We start from the raw sequence: 16,275 nt of genomic DNA, 5'->3' as shown, positions 1-16,275 counted from the left end.
ACGAAGTAGCCGAGGCCACCTGCCTCGGGCCCGCTGTCGCAACACCTGCTGACGCCTCCAAGACCTGTATCACCGGTGACGGTAGAGAGATGGGAGTTGTCGAGGCCACCTGCCCCGACTCCCCTCCCCCAAGCCCCAACTCGTGCATAGAGATCATCTCCGGAACCTCGACCATAGGTGAGACAGGGGAAGGTGAAGCAACCAAGGGCTCAACGTCCCCATCTCCAAACAAAGTCCTCGGCGACGTGGCCATTTCCATAGGTCCAGGCAAAGACCCGCCAGCTCCCTCAAACTCCAACAAAGGGAGCGTATGCTCGAACACATCACAAGAATCCACCCTGTCGCTCCAAAGTCTAGGAGGGGCAGAGGCTGGCTCGAAGGACCCAAACCTCAGCGAAGTCATAGGCACCGATGGTGAAGGTGCCGGCTCAACCCCGGACCAATCCCGGGCAACTGAGCACTGGTGCCAGAACCGTTAGTCCCCTCCCTCGAAGATTCCTCAGTCGGTGCCCCCCTAGCACCCGCACTGTCGTCACCCTCGTGCATATCCACGTCATTCCCATTAATGGCCTCAGCAAAAAGATCAGAGTCCTCAAACTCAATCTCGAGCGGGAAAACCTCTCCCCTATAAGTCCAGTTGACCTTATCCGGTACAAACTCAATATCCAGAACACTCACTAGAAGCCGGGCTACTCCATGAGCTCGAGTAAAAGCCATATCTACTCTTTCCGTCTTCCCAACCATAATACCCATGCTAGCCACAACATGAACATCCTGCAACGGTTTGGACGGGGCTCCCAAAAACCTCAACCAGGCCTGTGTAAGTGGTTTGCCCTTAGGCTCTACCTTCTTCCACTCGTGAAACTCCAGGATGCACTTTGTGCCAGGAACCCTACACAGACCGAAGCTCAGCAGTCTCTGCAAATCATCCACAGAGGGGAAATCCACCCTAAAGACATTATCCTCGAGAGCAACCAACTCCCACTGGAACTCACCCGGTGCCAGTTCCTGAAGCCTCCGCACAATCTGAGCCTCAGTCACCTCACCCTGGGTCGCTTTCACAATCCCGATGGTCATACTCTGAGTCTCCCCCGGAATCTCTCTCGCTGCCGGGGACTCAAAGAACATCAGCTCCGCATAATATACTCCATACATCGTCAGAGCCGGAGCCTGGTCACGCAAAAACGGGCAATCCCCAGATGTATGTGCTGGCTTACCGCACGACTCACATAGCTCCGCCACACACTCATCAATGAAGTGGCCCTTCTCACCACAACGGTAGCAAAGCATCATTTCTTTCTTGCGCGCCCATTTGGCCACCCTCTCAGAGTCAGACCTGTCAGTAACCTCAGCGGCCATCCCGGAAGCAGGTACCTCCACACCAGCCAGGTCCGTCACCACTTCCATCGCCTGGGTAGTGAGGTCCGTACACTGAGCATGATCGGTCTCCACGGTCGCCGCCGCTTGGTCCCCACCAGCCGGGGGCGGAGGTTGTCGGCGATACCTCCCACGGCCACCCCGACCCCCACGATGTCCGCGGTAGCCTCCTCTCTGGCGGTTGTCCGGACCTGAGGCTCCTTCGACAAATCCACCGGGAGGACCAAGGAACGGTCTCTCAGTAGACCCGTCACTCTGCCAGGCGTAACCACGACCTCCTCCCGCGGAAGAGGAACCACGATGTTGTCCGTCTCCATACGCATCATGTCCATCGTCTCCCCACTGGCCTCGGGGCGGAACATGCGACCGGTACTGAGGTGGCCTTGCGACATAGTGCGGCGGAGGTGCGGCCCGAGGCTGGCCGCCCATAGGCGCCGGCACAACCCCAAGGGCCACACCACCACCCCGGCCAGCGGCAGCTACGCCGGCCACACCCGGCGCCTGAGGTCGAGGCCCACCGCGACCCACTGCTGGCTGAGCCACGGACGCGGCAGTCGGTGCCGGAGGCCTGGGCCCTCCCCTTCCGGCCGTAGCATGCATGGAACCCGGCGGCCGAACGCCCGCGTGGCCGACGCCGCGACCCTGGGTAGCCGTAGGCACAGCACTGCTCGCCGGCGGCCTCTGGCCAAGCGGCCCCAGGGCCCCGCGCCCCGCACTCGCAGTCGGCGGCTGTGCCGCCCCGCCCGACAGCGCGGCCGCCCCACCCCGACCAACTGCAGCATTGGCCGGCTTCTTGGCGGGCGACGCCGCAGCTCCACATCCAGCCATGGTCCCGAGAGGAGGAATGCGCGCCGCTCTCCCGGGGCCACAAGGACGAAACCCCGGCATCCCTCTCCTACGAATCCAACTAGGGCACAGCGACGGCGGCTTATCGCACGAACCTTCGTGATCGATCGCCCGCATGCAGGGAACAGCCCCCACGAAATCAGTCGCCCGAACGGAGTCCACGTTAGGCCGGGCCACATACCCAGCTAACGGTCCAAGAGGAGCTGCCTCGCTATGAGCCACATACCCATCAGTAGGCCGGCCCAAGTCAGCCATTGCCCGATCGGAGCCACTGAGGCCCAAGAGCAAATTCAAACGACGAGTCCTGCCGGCACGGATCTCGCCGATCTCTCTGATCGCCGGTGCCGGCGCCGCCGCCGCCACCGCCTTTCTCGATTTCTTTCTCTTAACAACAGTCCAAGATTCCGGCCGGATTAAATCAAAAATGGTAAGGTTAGGAAGACTGACCTTCGGGATAGGACCCTTCCAAGGCCTTACCGCCGTTGCCGCCGTCCGACGATGCACCACGCGGCGCACCATCTCCTCCTTCTCTCCCTTGTGCAACCCTATCCTGGCCGGATCGTCGAGAGGCAGCACTTTATCGATTGTCGTCACCACTTCCGCTTCCGTGTAGCCCGCATGGAAGAGCTCGCAAAGCTGGTCCGAAGGCGTCGGCGACAGCGATGATGGCGGCGCCTCATCCGTGTCCCCCTCCGTGTCGTCCTCGTCGGCACCAGCTAGTGCCCAAAACCGGCCCCCCACCCGTCGTCGATCACCGGCGGCACCCGGCAACGCACCCGCGGTCGCCCCGCAGGCCGTCGCCCCATTCGCCCCAGGCGCCCCGCTAGGCATCGCCTCCGATCTCGGATCTTTGGGCGTCTTCGTCAAGTCGACGAGATCCACCGTCTCCTCATGAACTACCTGCATGCAACAATCGACAACCACATCGTATACGTCAATCGAAATCCAAACACCTACCTCGATCCGGACATCGGCATCTAGGTATTCTCCGGCGAGGATGTCGTTGTTCATATCGCGCAGCGCTTCCCAACGGGACACCGGAGATTCTGAGAGACGACCCTCGATCCATCCGGAGTCGCGATCGGTGAAATGGACGCGCCACTGCACCGGGGTCGTCCTCTCCACCTGCGCCCTCTCCTGAATCGCCTCCGCCCCGATGCATCCCCCGAGATCCGAGTAAAGCCGGGCCGATCCGTCCTCATTCACCCGCGGCGGCGGCGCTGCCAGAGGCGGTGACGAATGGGTCGCCGGCGGCAAGGACGGCCGCACGTCGGGAGGCAGAGGATTTTCGCCCTCGGGGGCATCGGGGCTCTCCATCGCGAGAGGCACGTCACTTGTGATGATTTTGCTTGCTACGATGTTCTCTCCGTGCCTCTGAGACGAGATTATATGAGAGCTATCAATGCCAATTCACAAGAGTAGATATCAACTCAGCCTCAAAATTCAACTCAGCTAGTGCAACCACAGACATACTAAGAACAGGATGTAGTACCAATGCAAACCACAGACGTCCTAGGAACAAATCCCTTTATCTGTTCAACGGATCCAAAACAGATGACAAATTCTAGCAACCCAAAACAATGGGAGGAGACATTCCATCGTTCAACAGATCAAGAAGGAACAAACCCAAGTTTTTTGAAACCCGGAGCTGAGGCGAGAGAATACCAGGCAATGGGGTGACTGCTTAAGGCCATATAGAGCTTTATCCGTCTTGCAGACATGATGCAAAAAGCATGCCAAATAGCAAAGGTAGTACCGAGTCTACCTTAGAGGCTATGTTTAAGATGCAACCAGTCTAATTTACACACACACACACATAAGCGCATGCCACACTTGGAGCTACATGGGTGCAATACTAATCATTTGCACACTTTTTGTTTACTTGTATTTACAAAGTGCTGGCCAATCAAGAAGAAAGTGCTAGAAGAAGTAGAATATTACCAAATCAATCCACTTGAGCTTGGAACTTTTCTTCAGTCAGAGTGGCCAAAAATTTTGCTTGGCTGTATTCCCCACTTGTATTCCACAAGTTGTACCTTTCTTCAGCCAGCCACTTGAATTCAACAAGTTGTAGCCACTGCCTCGTATTCTGTTGGACACAGGACTTCCAACAATACTTGGGGTCCAGGATTTGTATTATTACCAAAATTCAACACAGGGACCCCTTATTACTACCATCGATAGAATTCCAGAATGGAATTTTCCCATGGTTAGTTGCACTGCCCCGCCACTTGAGCTAATCTTTTGTTCCGTGTACCAGCTGAAAAGCAAGGAGGGAAACATTTAAGAGAATAGCTTAAGACATAACTGAAGCAGTTACAGATTACATCATCAAACAAACAGGAAATACTATCAAACCAACCAGAGGACGCACCATCAGATAAGAACTCTGCCGCAATGTTAACTCAAAAGTCCATTCAGTGCATAAGTTGTAGACGGAGAAGAATTCAGAAGAATAAGAGTAGGCGTACGCTGTGGGTACCCTTCTATCCCTGCTTTCAATTGCTTTCAAGGAGTAATTGCTCTGTCATATTTCCACAGGCATGAGGAAAGAAAATAGAGCAAGAGATGGTGACGCTGAAGGAAAAATAGGCAGTCCAACAGTAGCTGCCAAAAGAAAGAAAAATGGGGCAGAGATGGTAACAGATACTGAAAACTACTCATCCAGCATAATTTGTGTGTGTTGACTGACTGAGGATCTCATAACAGTGGACAACACACTCCTTAAATACTCATCAATGGTGTCCACAGAATCGCATCCTCCAACCAATAGTCCAATACACAACATGCAAACACTAGGCAGCAAAATGCCATCTTCCTCGACACCATTGTTGTACCTCTGCCTGTGGCTGGTGGTGTGCCTTCTTCTCTTGCAAGAAGCACACGCGGCTCACCATGGAGGGATCTCACTGAGGTCGCAACACATGGCCCTCCTCCACTGGAAAGCTACACTTGCGAGCCCACCACCGCAGATGAGCTCTTGGCAGGAAAACACCAGCCCGTGCAACTGGACGGGCATCATGTGCACGGCTGTTCGCCATGGCCGCCGCATGCCCTGGGTGGTGACCAACATTTCCCTGCCGGATGCTGGCATCCATGGCCAGCTTGGTGAGCTCAACTTCTCGGCTCTTCCATTCCTTGAATATATTGACCTCAGTAACAACAGTCTCCATGGTGCACTACCTGCTAGTATTAGCTCCCTGTCAGCACTTTCGGTACTTGGCCTTCGGCAGAACCAGCACACAGGGAAAATCCCACATGAGATTGGAGACCTGCAAAGTCTCAGGGTGCTTGAACTCTCATTTAACAGATTCACAGGACAGATCCCTGCATCTCTAGGCAACCTAACAATGTTAACTAATCTCATCATTGACCAAACCATGGTATCAGGTCCCATTCCTGAGGAGATTGGAAGGCTTGTCAACCTACAAATCCTACAGCTAACCAACAGCACCTTAAGCGGTCTGATACCAAAAACCCTTGGAAATCTGACCCAACTAAATACTTTGTACCTGTTCTATAATCAACTTTCAGGGCCTATACCGAAAGAACTAGGCAGGTTAATCCATTTGCAAAGTCTTGAGCTTAGTTTAAATGATTTTTCAGGTCCAATTCCTATAACCATAACCAATCTGACTAAGTTGAACCAACTTTTCCTCTCTGAAAATCAAATCACAGGTTCCATCCCCCCGAAAATAGGAAATCTCAATATGTTAAACAATCTTGATCTAATGAAAAATCAAATAACAGGTTCAATACCCCGAGAACTTAGCAACCTCACTATGTTAAATGAACTTTATCTCTACAAAAATCAAATCACTGGTTCAATACCTATAGAACTGGGCATCTTGCCAAATCTACAAGAATTAGACTTTTCGTACAACCAAATATCTGGCTTTATTCCTGGCAGCTTAGGAAATATAACCAAGCTGGTAGTACTTTCCCTTGATGTAAATCAGATAACCGGTTCCATTCCCCAAGAGATTGGCAATCTGATGAACCTCGAACTATTAGGCTTGTATCAGAACCATATTTCAGGATCAATACCAAAAACCTTTGGGAAGTTGCAAAGCATCCAAGAACTACAAATCTATGATAACAAATTATCAGGTTCTCTTCCTCGAGAATTCGGAGATCTAGTAAACCTTGTTCGACTTGGGCTATCTAGAAACTCACTTTCAGGACCTTTACCCGCAAATATATGTTCAGGTGGTAGACTAGAACAAATAGTTGTCTTCTCTAATATGTTCAATGGCCCTATTCCAAGTAGTTTAAAGAAATGTACAAGTTTGGTTCGAATTGACCTTCAGTCGAACCAACTAACAGGAGATATATCTCAGCATTTTGGTGTCTATCCACAACTCACAAGGATGGCCTTGTCATCAAATAGACTCTCGGGGCAGATCTCCCAAAATCTAGGTGCATGTAGCCAACTGATGGTACTACGTCTAGCACAAAATATGATCACGGGTTTCATACCTCCTATCCTTTCTAAATTATCCAAGCTGGAAGAACTAAGACTTGATTATAATCATCTCAGAGGTGAGATTCCACCAGAAATTTGCAGTTTAACAAATCTCTATAGACTAAACTTATCATCGAACCAATTATCTGGATCCATACCTACACAGATAGAAAAGCTAGGAAATCTAGGATACCTTGATATATCTGGGAATAGACTGAGTGGATTAATACCTGAGGAACTAGCGACCTGCATCATACTATTGTCCTTGAAGATCAACAACAATAACTTCAGTGGGAGTTTGCCTGGTGCAATTGGAAATTTGATAGGCCTGCAGATCACGTTAGACGTGAGCAACAATAACCTAAGTGGTGTGTTGCCGCAACAACTTGGGAAGTTGCAGATGCTAGAATTTCTGAATCTATCACATAATCAGTTCAGTGGCACCATTCCATCCTCCTTTGCAAGCATGGTGAGCCTTTCAACGCTTGATGTGTCATACAATGACTTGGAAGGACCAGTCCCAACAGTCAGGCAACTCCAAAATGCTTCAGCAAATTGGTTTCTTCCCAATAAAGGTCTGTGTGGTAACCTCTCTGGCCTACAACTTTGCGATTCAACTCCAGTTGCAGCCGGTCACCACAAACGGAAGATACTTGGTTTGCTTTTGCCAATTGTTCTGGTGGTGGGTTTTGGCATTCTTTCTGCAACTGTTGTCATAATAATGCTTAGTCGTAGCAAGACAAAACCACAAGAAGTTGTTACTGCTGAAGGAAGGGACCTATTCTCTGTTTGGAATTTCGACGGAAGATTAGCATTTGATGATATCGTAAGGGCAACAGAAGACTTTGATGATAAGTACATCATTGGAACAGGAGGATACGGCAATGTCTACAAGGCACAACTCCAAGACAGGCAGCTAGTTGCTGTGAAGAAGCTTCATCAGACAGAAGAAGAGTTGGACGACGAAAGAAGGTTTCGCAGTGAAATGGAAATCTTGTTACAGATCCGCCAACGGAGCATTGTCAAAATGTATGGATTCTGCTCCCATTCAGCGTATAAATTTCTTGTCTACGACTACATTCAGCAGGGAAGCCTCCACCGGATGTTGGAAAATGAGGAGACAGCAAGGGAATTGGATTGGCAAAAGAGAATTGTTGTTGTAAATGATGTGGCTCAAGCAATATCTTATTTGCACCACGAATGCAGTCCACCTATAATCCATCGAGATATAACGAGCAACAACATCTTACTTGATGCAACCTTCAAGGCTTTCGTCTCGGATTTCGGCACAGCAAGAATTCTTAAGCCTGATTCATCAAACTGGAGTGCACTAGCAGGGACGTATGGGTACATAGCTCCTGGTATGTACTAGTATAACCTTCCTTCTCACGTCTGGGCATGTATCTATATATATATTTGTTCCTAACTCTAATGTTTTAATTATGTGCAGAACTCTCGTACACATCTGTTGTCACGGAGAAATGTGATGTCTATAGCTTTGGTGTGGTTGTGCTAGAGCTACTTATGGGGAAGCATCCAAGGGATCTATTAGACGGTAGTTTGTCAAACAGGGAACAAGCTATGCTGGTGAAAGATATTCTGGACCAGCGACCGACAACACCAACAACAATAGAAGAGAATAGCTTAGCTCTGCTCATCAAGCTGGCCTTCTCTTGCTTGGAATCTTCTCCACAAGCAAGGCCAACCATGAGGCAGGCATACCAGACACTCATCCAGAAGACCCTCTTGTAGTTCCTCTTCCGTGCCTTTCAGTGCACTAACACTACGGCAAGGGATACATGTTGACATGTGATCCGAATTCTGGCGAGGTTTCCGCTTTAGACTCAAGTCACTCATATGCCACACATATTATATATACCTCCTGTATGCCACACGGGATGAGTTGATGACTCATTCTAAGTCTGTATTTGTAGAAAATCTCCTGATATAGGAAAATACCACGGTGAAAGGACTTCCAGGAAAATTACCACACGGAGCTAGGTGCAGGAAAATTACGAACAGCAAGGAAAACTAGTTGACTCAGTACCTCCTCATCAATGTAATCTGGGACGTAGTAGTTTGTACCGATAGTTTCTTGTATTTCATTGCTCACATTACACTAGACCCATCATCTCGTATTGCATACCCTGCCTGCAGATTATAGAAGCAGGTATGGATTCAGATGCAATTGAAACAAAAGTAGAGAGAAAAGATAGACAATCAAATGAGAATCTTGAAAACATGAAGATTCTGGTAAACAACAGGATGCTGCATACATCTATATCTTGAATCCTGACAGATCCCTCCATCCATTTCAGCTCTTTATTGGCAGTTTTCCGCAGTCATCTGTTAAATGAAAGACAATTCAAGATAAGTCTGGGAGCTAGAATCCAAATCTAACATGAACTGGATAGGAAACCAAGGCAACATACAGTGTGTTGAGCATCTTTAATTCACTCTGATGCAAAAGTGCAGCATGTCATGTTGTCCTTCATACCTGTAGGGAAGGCATATGGAATACAGATATTAGACATTAGAGCGTAGTTTCTCTATCAGATAAGAACACAACCTTTACAAAGATGAGCTATTCTAATGAAGGAAAAATAATATATAGGTGTATGAAAGCACGTCAACTAGATTCAGGATTCAGCTATATACCTTCTCCTATTCAGCTAGACTGAGGACATTTCATCGAATAGTGTGCGGGAAGAGAGGTGAAGAGGACATCGCTGGGGGTGCCATGGGCATTTCATCGAACATGTAGTGTGCGGGAACTAATCTTTGTGGCCCTGCTCGACTCCCTCCTCCAAATTTGAGTCTTCTGTCTTCTCCCTGAAATGGATGCTCAAACCACCAACAACAGCAGCAACCACCAAATTCTCCTCATCCATGGCATCAATCACCAGAAGTTGTAGGACCCATTAGATCGGGAGAGCACGAGGCAACACCTACTGACCTGAGGCACGGTGAGCACTGAGAGACGAGGGAGTTGACGGTGGCATGGTGACCTCGATGGATGTAGGGCAGCGGGGAGAAGAACAGCTTTCCATAGAAGAGCTCGCGGACACCGTAGCCGCTGCACTTGATGGCCCGGAGCTCGGTGGTCGACGCGGAAGAGGCCGCCGAGAAGTCGATCGGCGCGGCTTGGGGGACTGGAGTAGGCAGGGGCGAGGATGCCGACGGGGACGCGTCGGCCGGCGCTGGGTCTAGAGTTAGTACCTTTTTCTTTTAGGGGAAAGCCAATTTATTAATCAAAGTCCACACGAGGTGGGATACAAACTTTGTCATGGGGCTGGCCAAGCCACACATGACGTCCCTTCGAAAGGGAAAGAGCAAATCTTGCTAGTTTACGAGCTTCTACATTAACTACCTGACTTTCAAAAATGAAATTACAAGAAAAAGAAATGGCTCTAGTCTTGATCTCCGCCACAATAGCTCCATATGGACCCTGGCTCCCTTTGGAAATATCCTCGATGACTTGCCTGCAATCAGAGGAAACAATGAATCGATGTAGACCAAGGTCTTGGGCCAAGGCAATTGCTTCCCTACATGCGATGGCTTCTAGTGTTGCTGCGTCACAAACGCCAGTAATTATCAGAGCTGAGCTGCCTAGGTAGGCTCCTTGGGTGTTCCGGCATATAGCTGCTGCCGGTCCGCCTCTGTCGGTGCGAACCGCTGTGTCAACATGGATCTTTGCATAATTGGCAGGTGGGGCGCTTGGTCTTGGAGCTGCTTGATGTATCCTTGGTGCAGTATTTGATGTTGGTTTAGTCACCCGTACTTGGTCTAGATCGGCGATGAAGCGATTTATGAATGCATGTGTAGCATGGGGAGTTTGGAAGATCGCCTCATGTATCGCCTTTCTTCTGGACGACCAGATCGCCCATAATGTTACCGTCAGGAGGACAAACTTTTCGTGAGAGAGAGTGTCGAGTAGATTGAATAACCAGCTCTTAGCTCTGATCTCAGTAGACGTAACCAAAGAACAGGCAAGTTCCTCGTCTACCAGAGCCCATGTGCATCTGGACACAGTACACTCCAAGAGGGACTGACGCCACGAATCTGGAGCCCCGCAGAAGCCGCATGTGCTCGAAGTTGACATGTTGCGATGCGCCTTCACATCCTCAGTTGGTAGAGATTGCTTGGCCAGTCTCCACAGAAACATACGGACTTTTGAAGGAACCTCAACTTTCCACAATGTTTTCCATGAACCCTCTTCCATGCGAGAAGATGAGGGCCCGGCTGATCCATATAGCCATGCTTCTCTCCTTTGCTTGATTGTTACTAGCATATTATATGCAGACTTTACTGAAAATTGGCCCCGTCTCTCATGAGCCCAGCTCCAGAAGTCTGGGACATTCATAGTACATAAAGGGATACTAGAAATCACCTTTGCATCAAAACTCAGGAACGTGGCATTTAGCTTATTCATATCCCATGAGGCCGAAGTGGCGTCCATTAGTTCTGAGACCATCAAAGGGGGATTTGCGTTGATGCAGCCATATGGTCTCATCATTTCCTCTCTGGGCAACCAATTGTCCTCCCATATATTCGTGTTTTCCCCATTACCGATACATTTGATCAGGCCAAGTTTGAGTGTGTCGCGCCCCTCAACTATAGCCCTCCATATCTGACTAGGGTGGCCCCCTAGAGTTGCATCAAGGATGGTTGACTGTGGATAATAGATGCTCTTCAGTAACCGTGCACATAGCGACTCCGGGTGTTGGAGTAGGCGCCAGGCCTGTCTTGCTAACATTGCCAAATTAAAAAGTTCAAAATCTTTGAACCCCAAACCTCCCATTGTTTTTGGTTTCGTCATCTCTTGCCATGAGACCCAATGGGGTTTACGCTGCCCATTCTTACCGCCCCACCAGAATTTCCTTATTAATTTGTTGAGGTGCTCGCAAAGGCCTCTTGGAAGCTTAAAGCAGGACATGGAGTATACTGGCACTGCTTGCGTGACCGATTTGACCAAGACTTCCTTTCCTGCTGTAGACAAGGATTTTTCAATCCACCCTTGAATCTTACTCTATAGTCTATCTTTGAGGTATTTAAAGGCCCCGTTCTTCGAATTTCCAATATCAGAGGGCATCCCAAGGTACTTCTCATTTAGGGTTTCATTAGGAACATTGAGGAGTCCCTTAATCTGGTTCCGCATGCTGTCAGGAACACCCTTGCTGAAAAAAATTGAGGATTTTGCATAGTTTATTCGCTGACCTGATGCTTGACAGTAGGCTTCCAACACCTGGTTCACCTCGGTAGCTCCCATACTATTTGCCTTGAAGAACAGCAGGCTGTCATCGGCGAATAAGAGATGGTTTACCGGAGGTGCCGTAGGCGCCACCTGTATCCCACTCAAGTTGGATGACTCACTTTTCGATTTTAACAGGCACGAAAGGCCCTCTACTGCTAACAAGAACAAGTACGGTGATATCGGGTCCCCTTGGCGGATTCCTCTCGAAAGCTGAAATTCCTCTAGTTTCCTCCCATTGAACATGACTGAAAATTTAACTGAAGTCACCATGCTCATAACAATATCTACCCAGTTCTCAGTGAAGCCCAGCTTAAGCATGATGGCCCGGAGATACGCCCACTCAACCCTATCATATGCCTTCATCATGTCGAGCTTAAGTGCACATAATTGATGCTTCTTTGCCCCGTTTCGCTTCATGAAATGCAGACACTTATAAGCAGTTATGATATTGTCAGTTATTATTCTATCAGGGATAAAAGCGGATTGCTCATCGGAGATGATATCTGGTAATATTTGTTTCAGCCTATTGGCGATGACCTTCGATGCAATCTTGTATAAAATATTACACAAGCTGATTGGGCGGAACTGTGATAGGAGTGTAGGATTTTTTACCTTTGGGATCAACACGAGGATTGTGTCATTAATGCATGCGGCTGACTCCATTCTTGCCACAATTTTAAGGACCACGCTGGTAACCTCATCCCCACACAAATCCCAATGGCGCTAAAAGAAGTGTGCCAGGAATCCGTCTCGGCCTGAGGCTTTAATAGGAAACATCTGAAATAGGGCCTGCTTGACCTCTTGCTGAGTGTAAGGTGCATTGAGAAATAGGGTCTGGAGTTAGTACCTGCCTGCCATGGCCGGACCCCGGCCCAAAAAGAAATATTGCTCACTCATGGGCCGCAGTCCAATTTCTTTTGTGATCACTTTTTATCGCTTGTGGCGCTCAAAAAAAATTGTCGCTTGTGTTTTTTATTTCATCATGTGTTTTAGAAATTCATCTTTTTCTCAAAATTGTTTATCATGTATTTAAGAACTGTTTGCCGTGTATCTAGCCGGCGAGGCAGAAGGCAGTTGCTGCACTTGGCGCGGGCGCGGCCCTAATCTCGGTGGTGGGAGGAGAACATCGACGGGGACGCAGCTTCGGGTCGCTGTTGAGAGTTCGGCCGGCACAGCTTTGAAGACGGCGACGGCGGCAGGGCCAAGCCGGCACATCTATTTCCCCTGTTAATTTTTTTGCTTTTTAGGTTTTCTCTTGTTTTGTTCGGTTTATTTATTACAGTGGGTTTTTCGTTTTCCATTTTTTTTCTCTGGTTCTTTTTCCTTTTCTTTTTTGATTTTTATTTCCATTATAAATATAACTCTGGTGTATATCAGTATGACAGTATATATGTGAACATTCTTTAGAAAACATCCTAACTGTAAGCTACTAGCTAATTCTCACCTCGATTAATGGTGGATTCCGATCTGTGGCAGTACAATTTGGGGAAGAAGAAGGGGATCAGTACGGAGAGATACACACCCACGCCACACACAGCCGTCGTCGCCTTGATCATAGCGGGGTTGGGCTAGAACATGTAGGACACCCACTGGGGCCCGTTAGCCTGTGGTTGGGCTTTCTCTCCCTTTGCGGCCTGCTGGGTTCGGTGCTCTTCCTCCCTGGGCCTTGGGCAGATGCTGCTCTACTTGCTGACACCTCCTCCTTCTTCAGAACCAGCTTGTCCCCAAGCCGGATCGCATGGGAACCGGCGTTGCATGTCATCGAGGTCCTTCCGGGTATCCTTTGCAGTGTCATCGCCTTGCCATCGAATGAGCCCCTTCTTCTTGAACTTGCGCCCTCCTTGATGCCAGCAGCGATCCAGCTATTGCACCGGCGTGTTGCTGGTCACTGCTGTAGATGGAAGCTTCGAAGAAGCACTGGTACCTGGTGCCAGGACCTAAGCTGGGAGATGTGAAACACCGGGAAGACGGAGGAGTTGGCCGCCACGGAAGTTTGTATATATGGCTGAAGCTTCAGGAATGCTTGGCCGCCTACATGAAGTTCCCACCACGAATGCCGCGTGTCTGCCTGATCTTCATGATCTGCTTAGCTCGCACCTAGTGTTGACGGAGTGCATCTTGCATCTGTTGTCTCTCCTCGAGCCACGAGTTGAGCTCTCATAGGCATAGCGGGGTTGCTTGCTCTAGAGTGATGCCCAATTGCCGTGGTTGTTGGCCGTAGACCACCACAAGTGGTGTTTTGCACAAGGAGGATTGAAAGGTGGAATTATCCCAAAATTCTGCTAGCGCCAACCATCTGCTCCAGCTGCTTGGCGCTCTTTGGACGAAACAACGCCAATGAGTCCCTAGACATTGATTGGCGCGCTCCGTTTGCCGGTCCGTTTGCGGCTGATGGGATAAACTCATCTTCAATTCCACTCCTTGCAACTTAAAAATGTCCTGCCACACTGTCCGACACCAAAGCATAGATTTGATTGATGTACAATTGGGCCATGTGTTGAGCAATATAGGGGTGAGTGACGGGCAGGAAATGAGCAGGGGTGGACTGTGTTGGTCTTTTGGTTTTTTATTAATATTTTTTGAATATTCTAAATACATATTTTCTCATTTCTTTGTAGTTCTGCAGATATATGGGGCTGCCTTGGTCCAGGGTGTTAATCGAGAAAAGACTGCAATATACTTTAGTCCGAACTCCGAACACGCCTGCTAGCTGCAGACAAACCATCAAGCTGACGCTTGACATTAATGTGTAGGCGTTCAGTGAATGCTACATTGGGCTCCCTAACCAGCGGCACCTTTGATCATATTGGCAAGAGAGCGAGGAGTATATGATGCAAGATGAAGATGGTCAGAACAACAGTTCGAAGTTTTAGGTTGGGAAACAATTTTGAAATAAGCAATCCAGGCTATCCCGACGTATAGCCTTAGTTGTTCGGTTTACTGCAATGTCCATCTAGAGGGGCAGTTTTAATTGTAATATCTATTATTATTATCGATTAACTGAATTATCCCTCTGTGATGTCTTCCTGAACACGATGTAATATTATCCAGTTCAGCAATTTAAGCTTCCAACTCAATTACAAACATGTTGTGTGAACCAGAGAAAACTACATCCCAGAAAATTACAGCCAGACAGATGACTGATACAGATCATGTGCTCTCAAGCAACATTTTTGCAACCTCATTATCCCACCCACTGCACATCCCTGTGCTCCAACATTTGCCCCTCTCCCCTCGTCAGAATGCGAGCAGGAAGAAAAATAGAAGCAAGACTTCCAATCATTTATCCTCAAGTAGCATGATCCCACACATGAATCTTGCCCGATTTGGTAGGAGGTGCCTTAAAGGTTTGCACTTTTTAGTCGAACCGAGGAGCTGCTTGACCTGAGTAGTGTGCTGAAAAATATGGCAGCCTGAGAGTAGCCGGAGTCTCCGGCGATTTTTGCCTGACAGCCATGCTTTAGACATGATTGTTTGGTTCGTGACTTGAGCCTGCGAAACAGAGAAATGCAAGTAAAATAATACTACAAGATACAGAAAGAAGGCGATAGGCACGGAACAGGAAGTGGATTAATATGCTAACAATAATGGGTGGAAGCTCCAGGTCTCCAACCAAGCAGCTCGCTGGTAGTCGTCTGGCCAGGTGAGTTCATGTCAGGGTTTCAACCAATGTGTATGCTTGGCTTGGCTTGGCTTGCAGATCTCTCGTCTTGCTTCACTCAGCTAGGAATACCTACCTGCCTCTGCAGCAAATTCAGCAGCTAACATAATAGTCTGGACAATCGTCGAGTTCCAAAACAACAAAATCTTGTCGACAGGCAAGCTTAAATCCATGTGTGTATGTATCTACTCATAAGAGATTCACATGGAACAGCAAATAATCTACTACTACTAGTACAGTTTCAGGCAATGTTCAAATATTGGCACCTTCGGTTAGGCATGCAGTTTGTATTAGGCATGCGCAAGTACTTCCTCCGTTCCTAAATGTAAGTCTTTCTAGAGATTCCATTATGAACCACATACGGATGTATATAGATGCATTTTAGAGTATACATTCACTCATTTTGCTTCGTATGTAGTCCACAGTAGAATCTCTACAAAGACTTATATTTAGGAACGGAGGGAGTAGAAGCATTGGAACATTAAATGCAGCCACATTCTTACTTCTCAATAGGATGGAATGAGGAGAATGATAATGTGTGAAACAAACAAAAAACCCAAGCAACAAAAAGCAGAAAGCGATATTCGAGAACAGCAAGATATCATAACAGTACCAACCAACCATGCAATGGGAGCCCACCATGGGCAGGCAGGCATACAGAAAGCGATGGTA

The 16,275-nt window shown here is 48.6% G+C and overlaps 1 protein-coding gene across 1 annotated transcript; it reads left to right on the top strand.

The window, feature by feature from the left end:
* The first annotated feature begins 5,030 nt into the window (after window positions 1–5,030).
* LOC123184432 (probable leucine-rich repeat receptor-like protein kinase At1g35710) lies at window positions 5,031–8,724 on the top strand. Its single transcript, XM_044596553.1, has 2 exons — window positions 5,031–8,049; window positions 8,139–8,724. Exons 1-2 carry the CDS (start codon window positions 5,031–5,033, stop codon window positions 8,438–8,440), a joined length of 3,321 nt encoding a protein of 1,106 aa, XP_044452488.1. The 3' UTR covers window positions 8,441–8,724.
* The last annotated feature ends 7,551 nt before the right edge of the window (window positions 8,725–16,275 follow it).

Source organism: Triticum aestivum, chromosome 1A (genome assembly GCF_018294505.1).
Source record: "Triticum aestivum cultivar Chinese Spring chromosome 1A, IWGSC CS RefSeq v2.1, whole genome shotgun sequence".
In the NCBI taxonomy this organism is placed as follows: domain Eukaryota; kingdom Viridiplantae; phylum Streptophyta; class Magnoliopsida; order Poales; family Poaceae; genus Triticum; species Triticum aestivum.
Note: the sequence above shows the minus strand (reverse complement) of the source record. Positions and strands in the feature narration are given on the sequence as shown.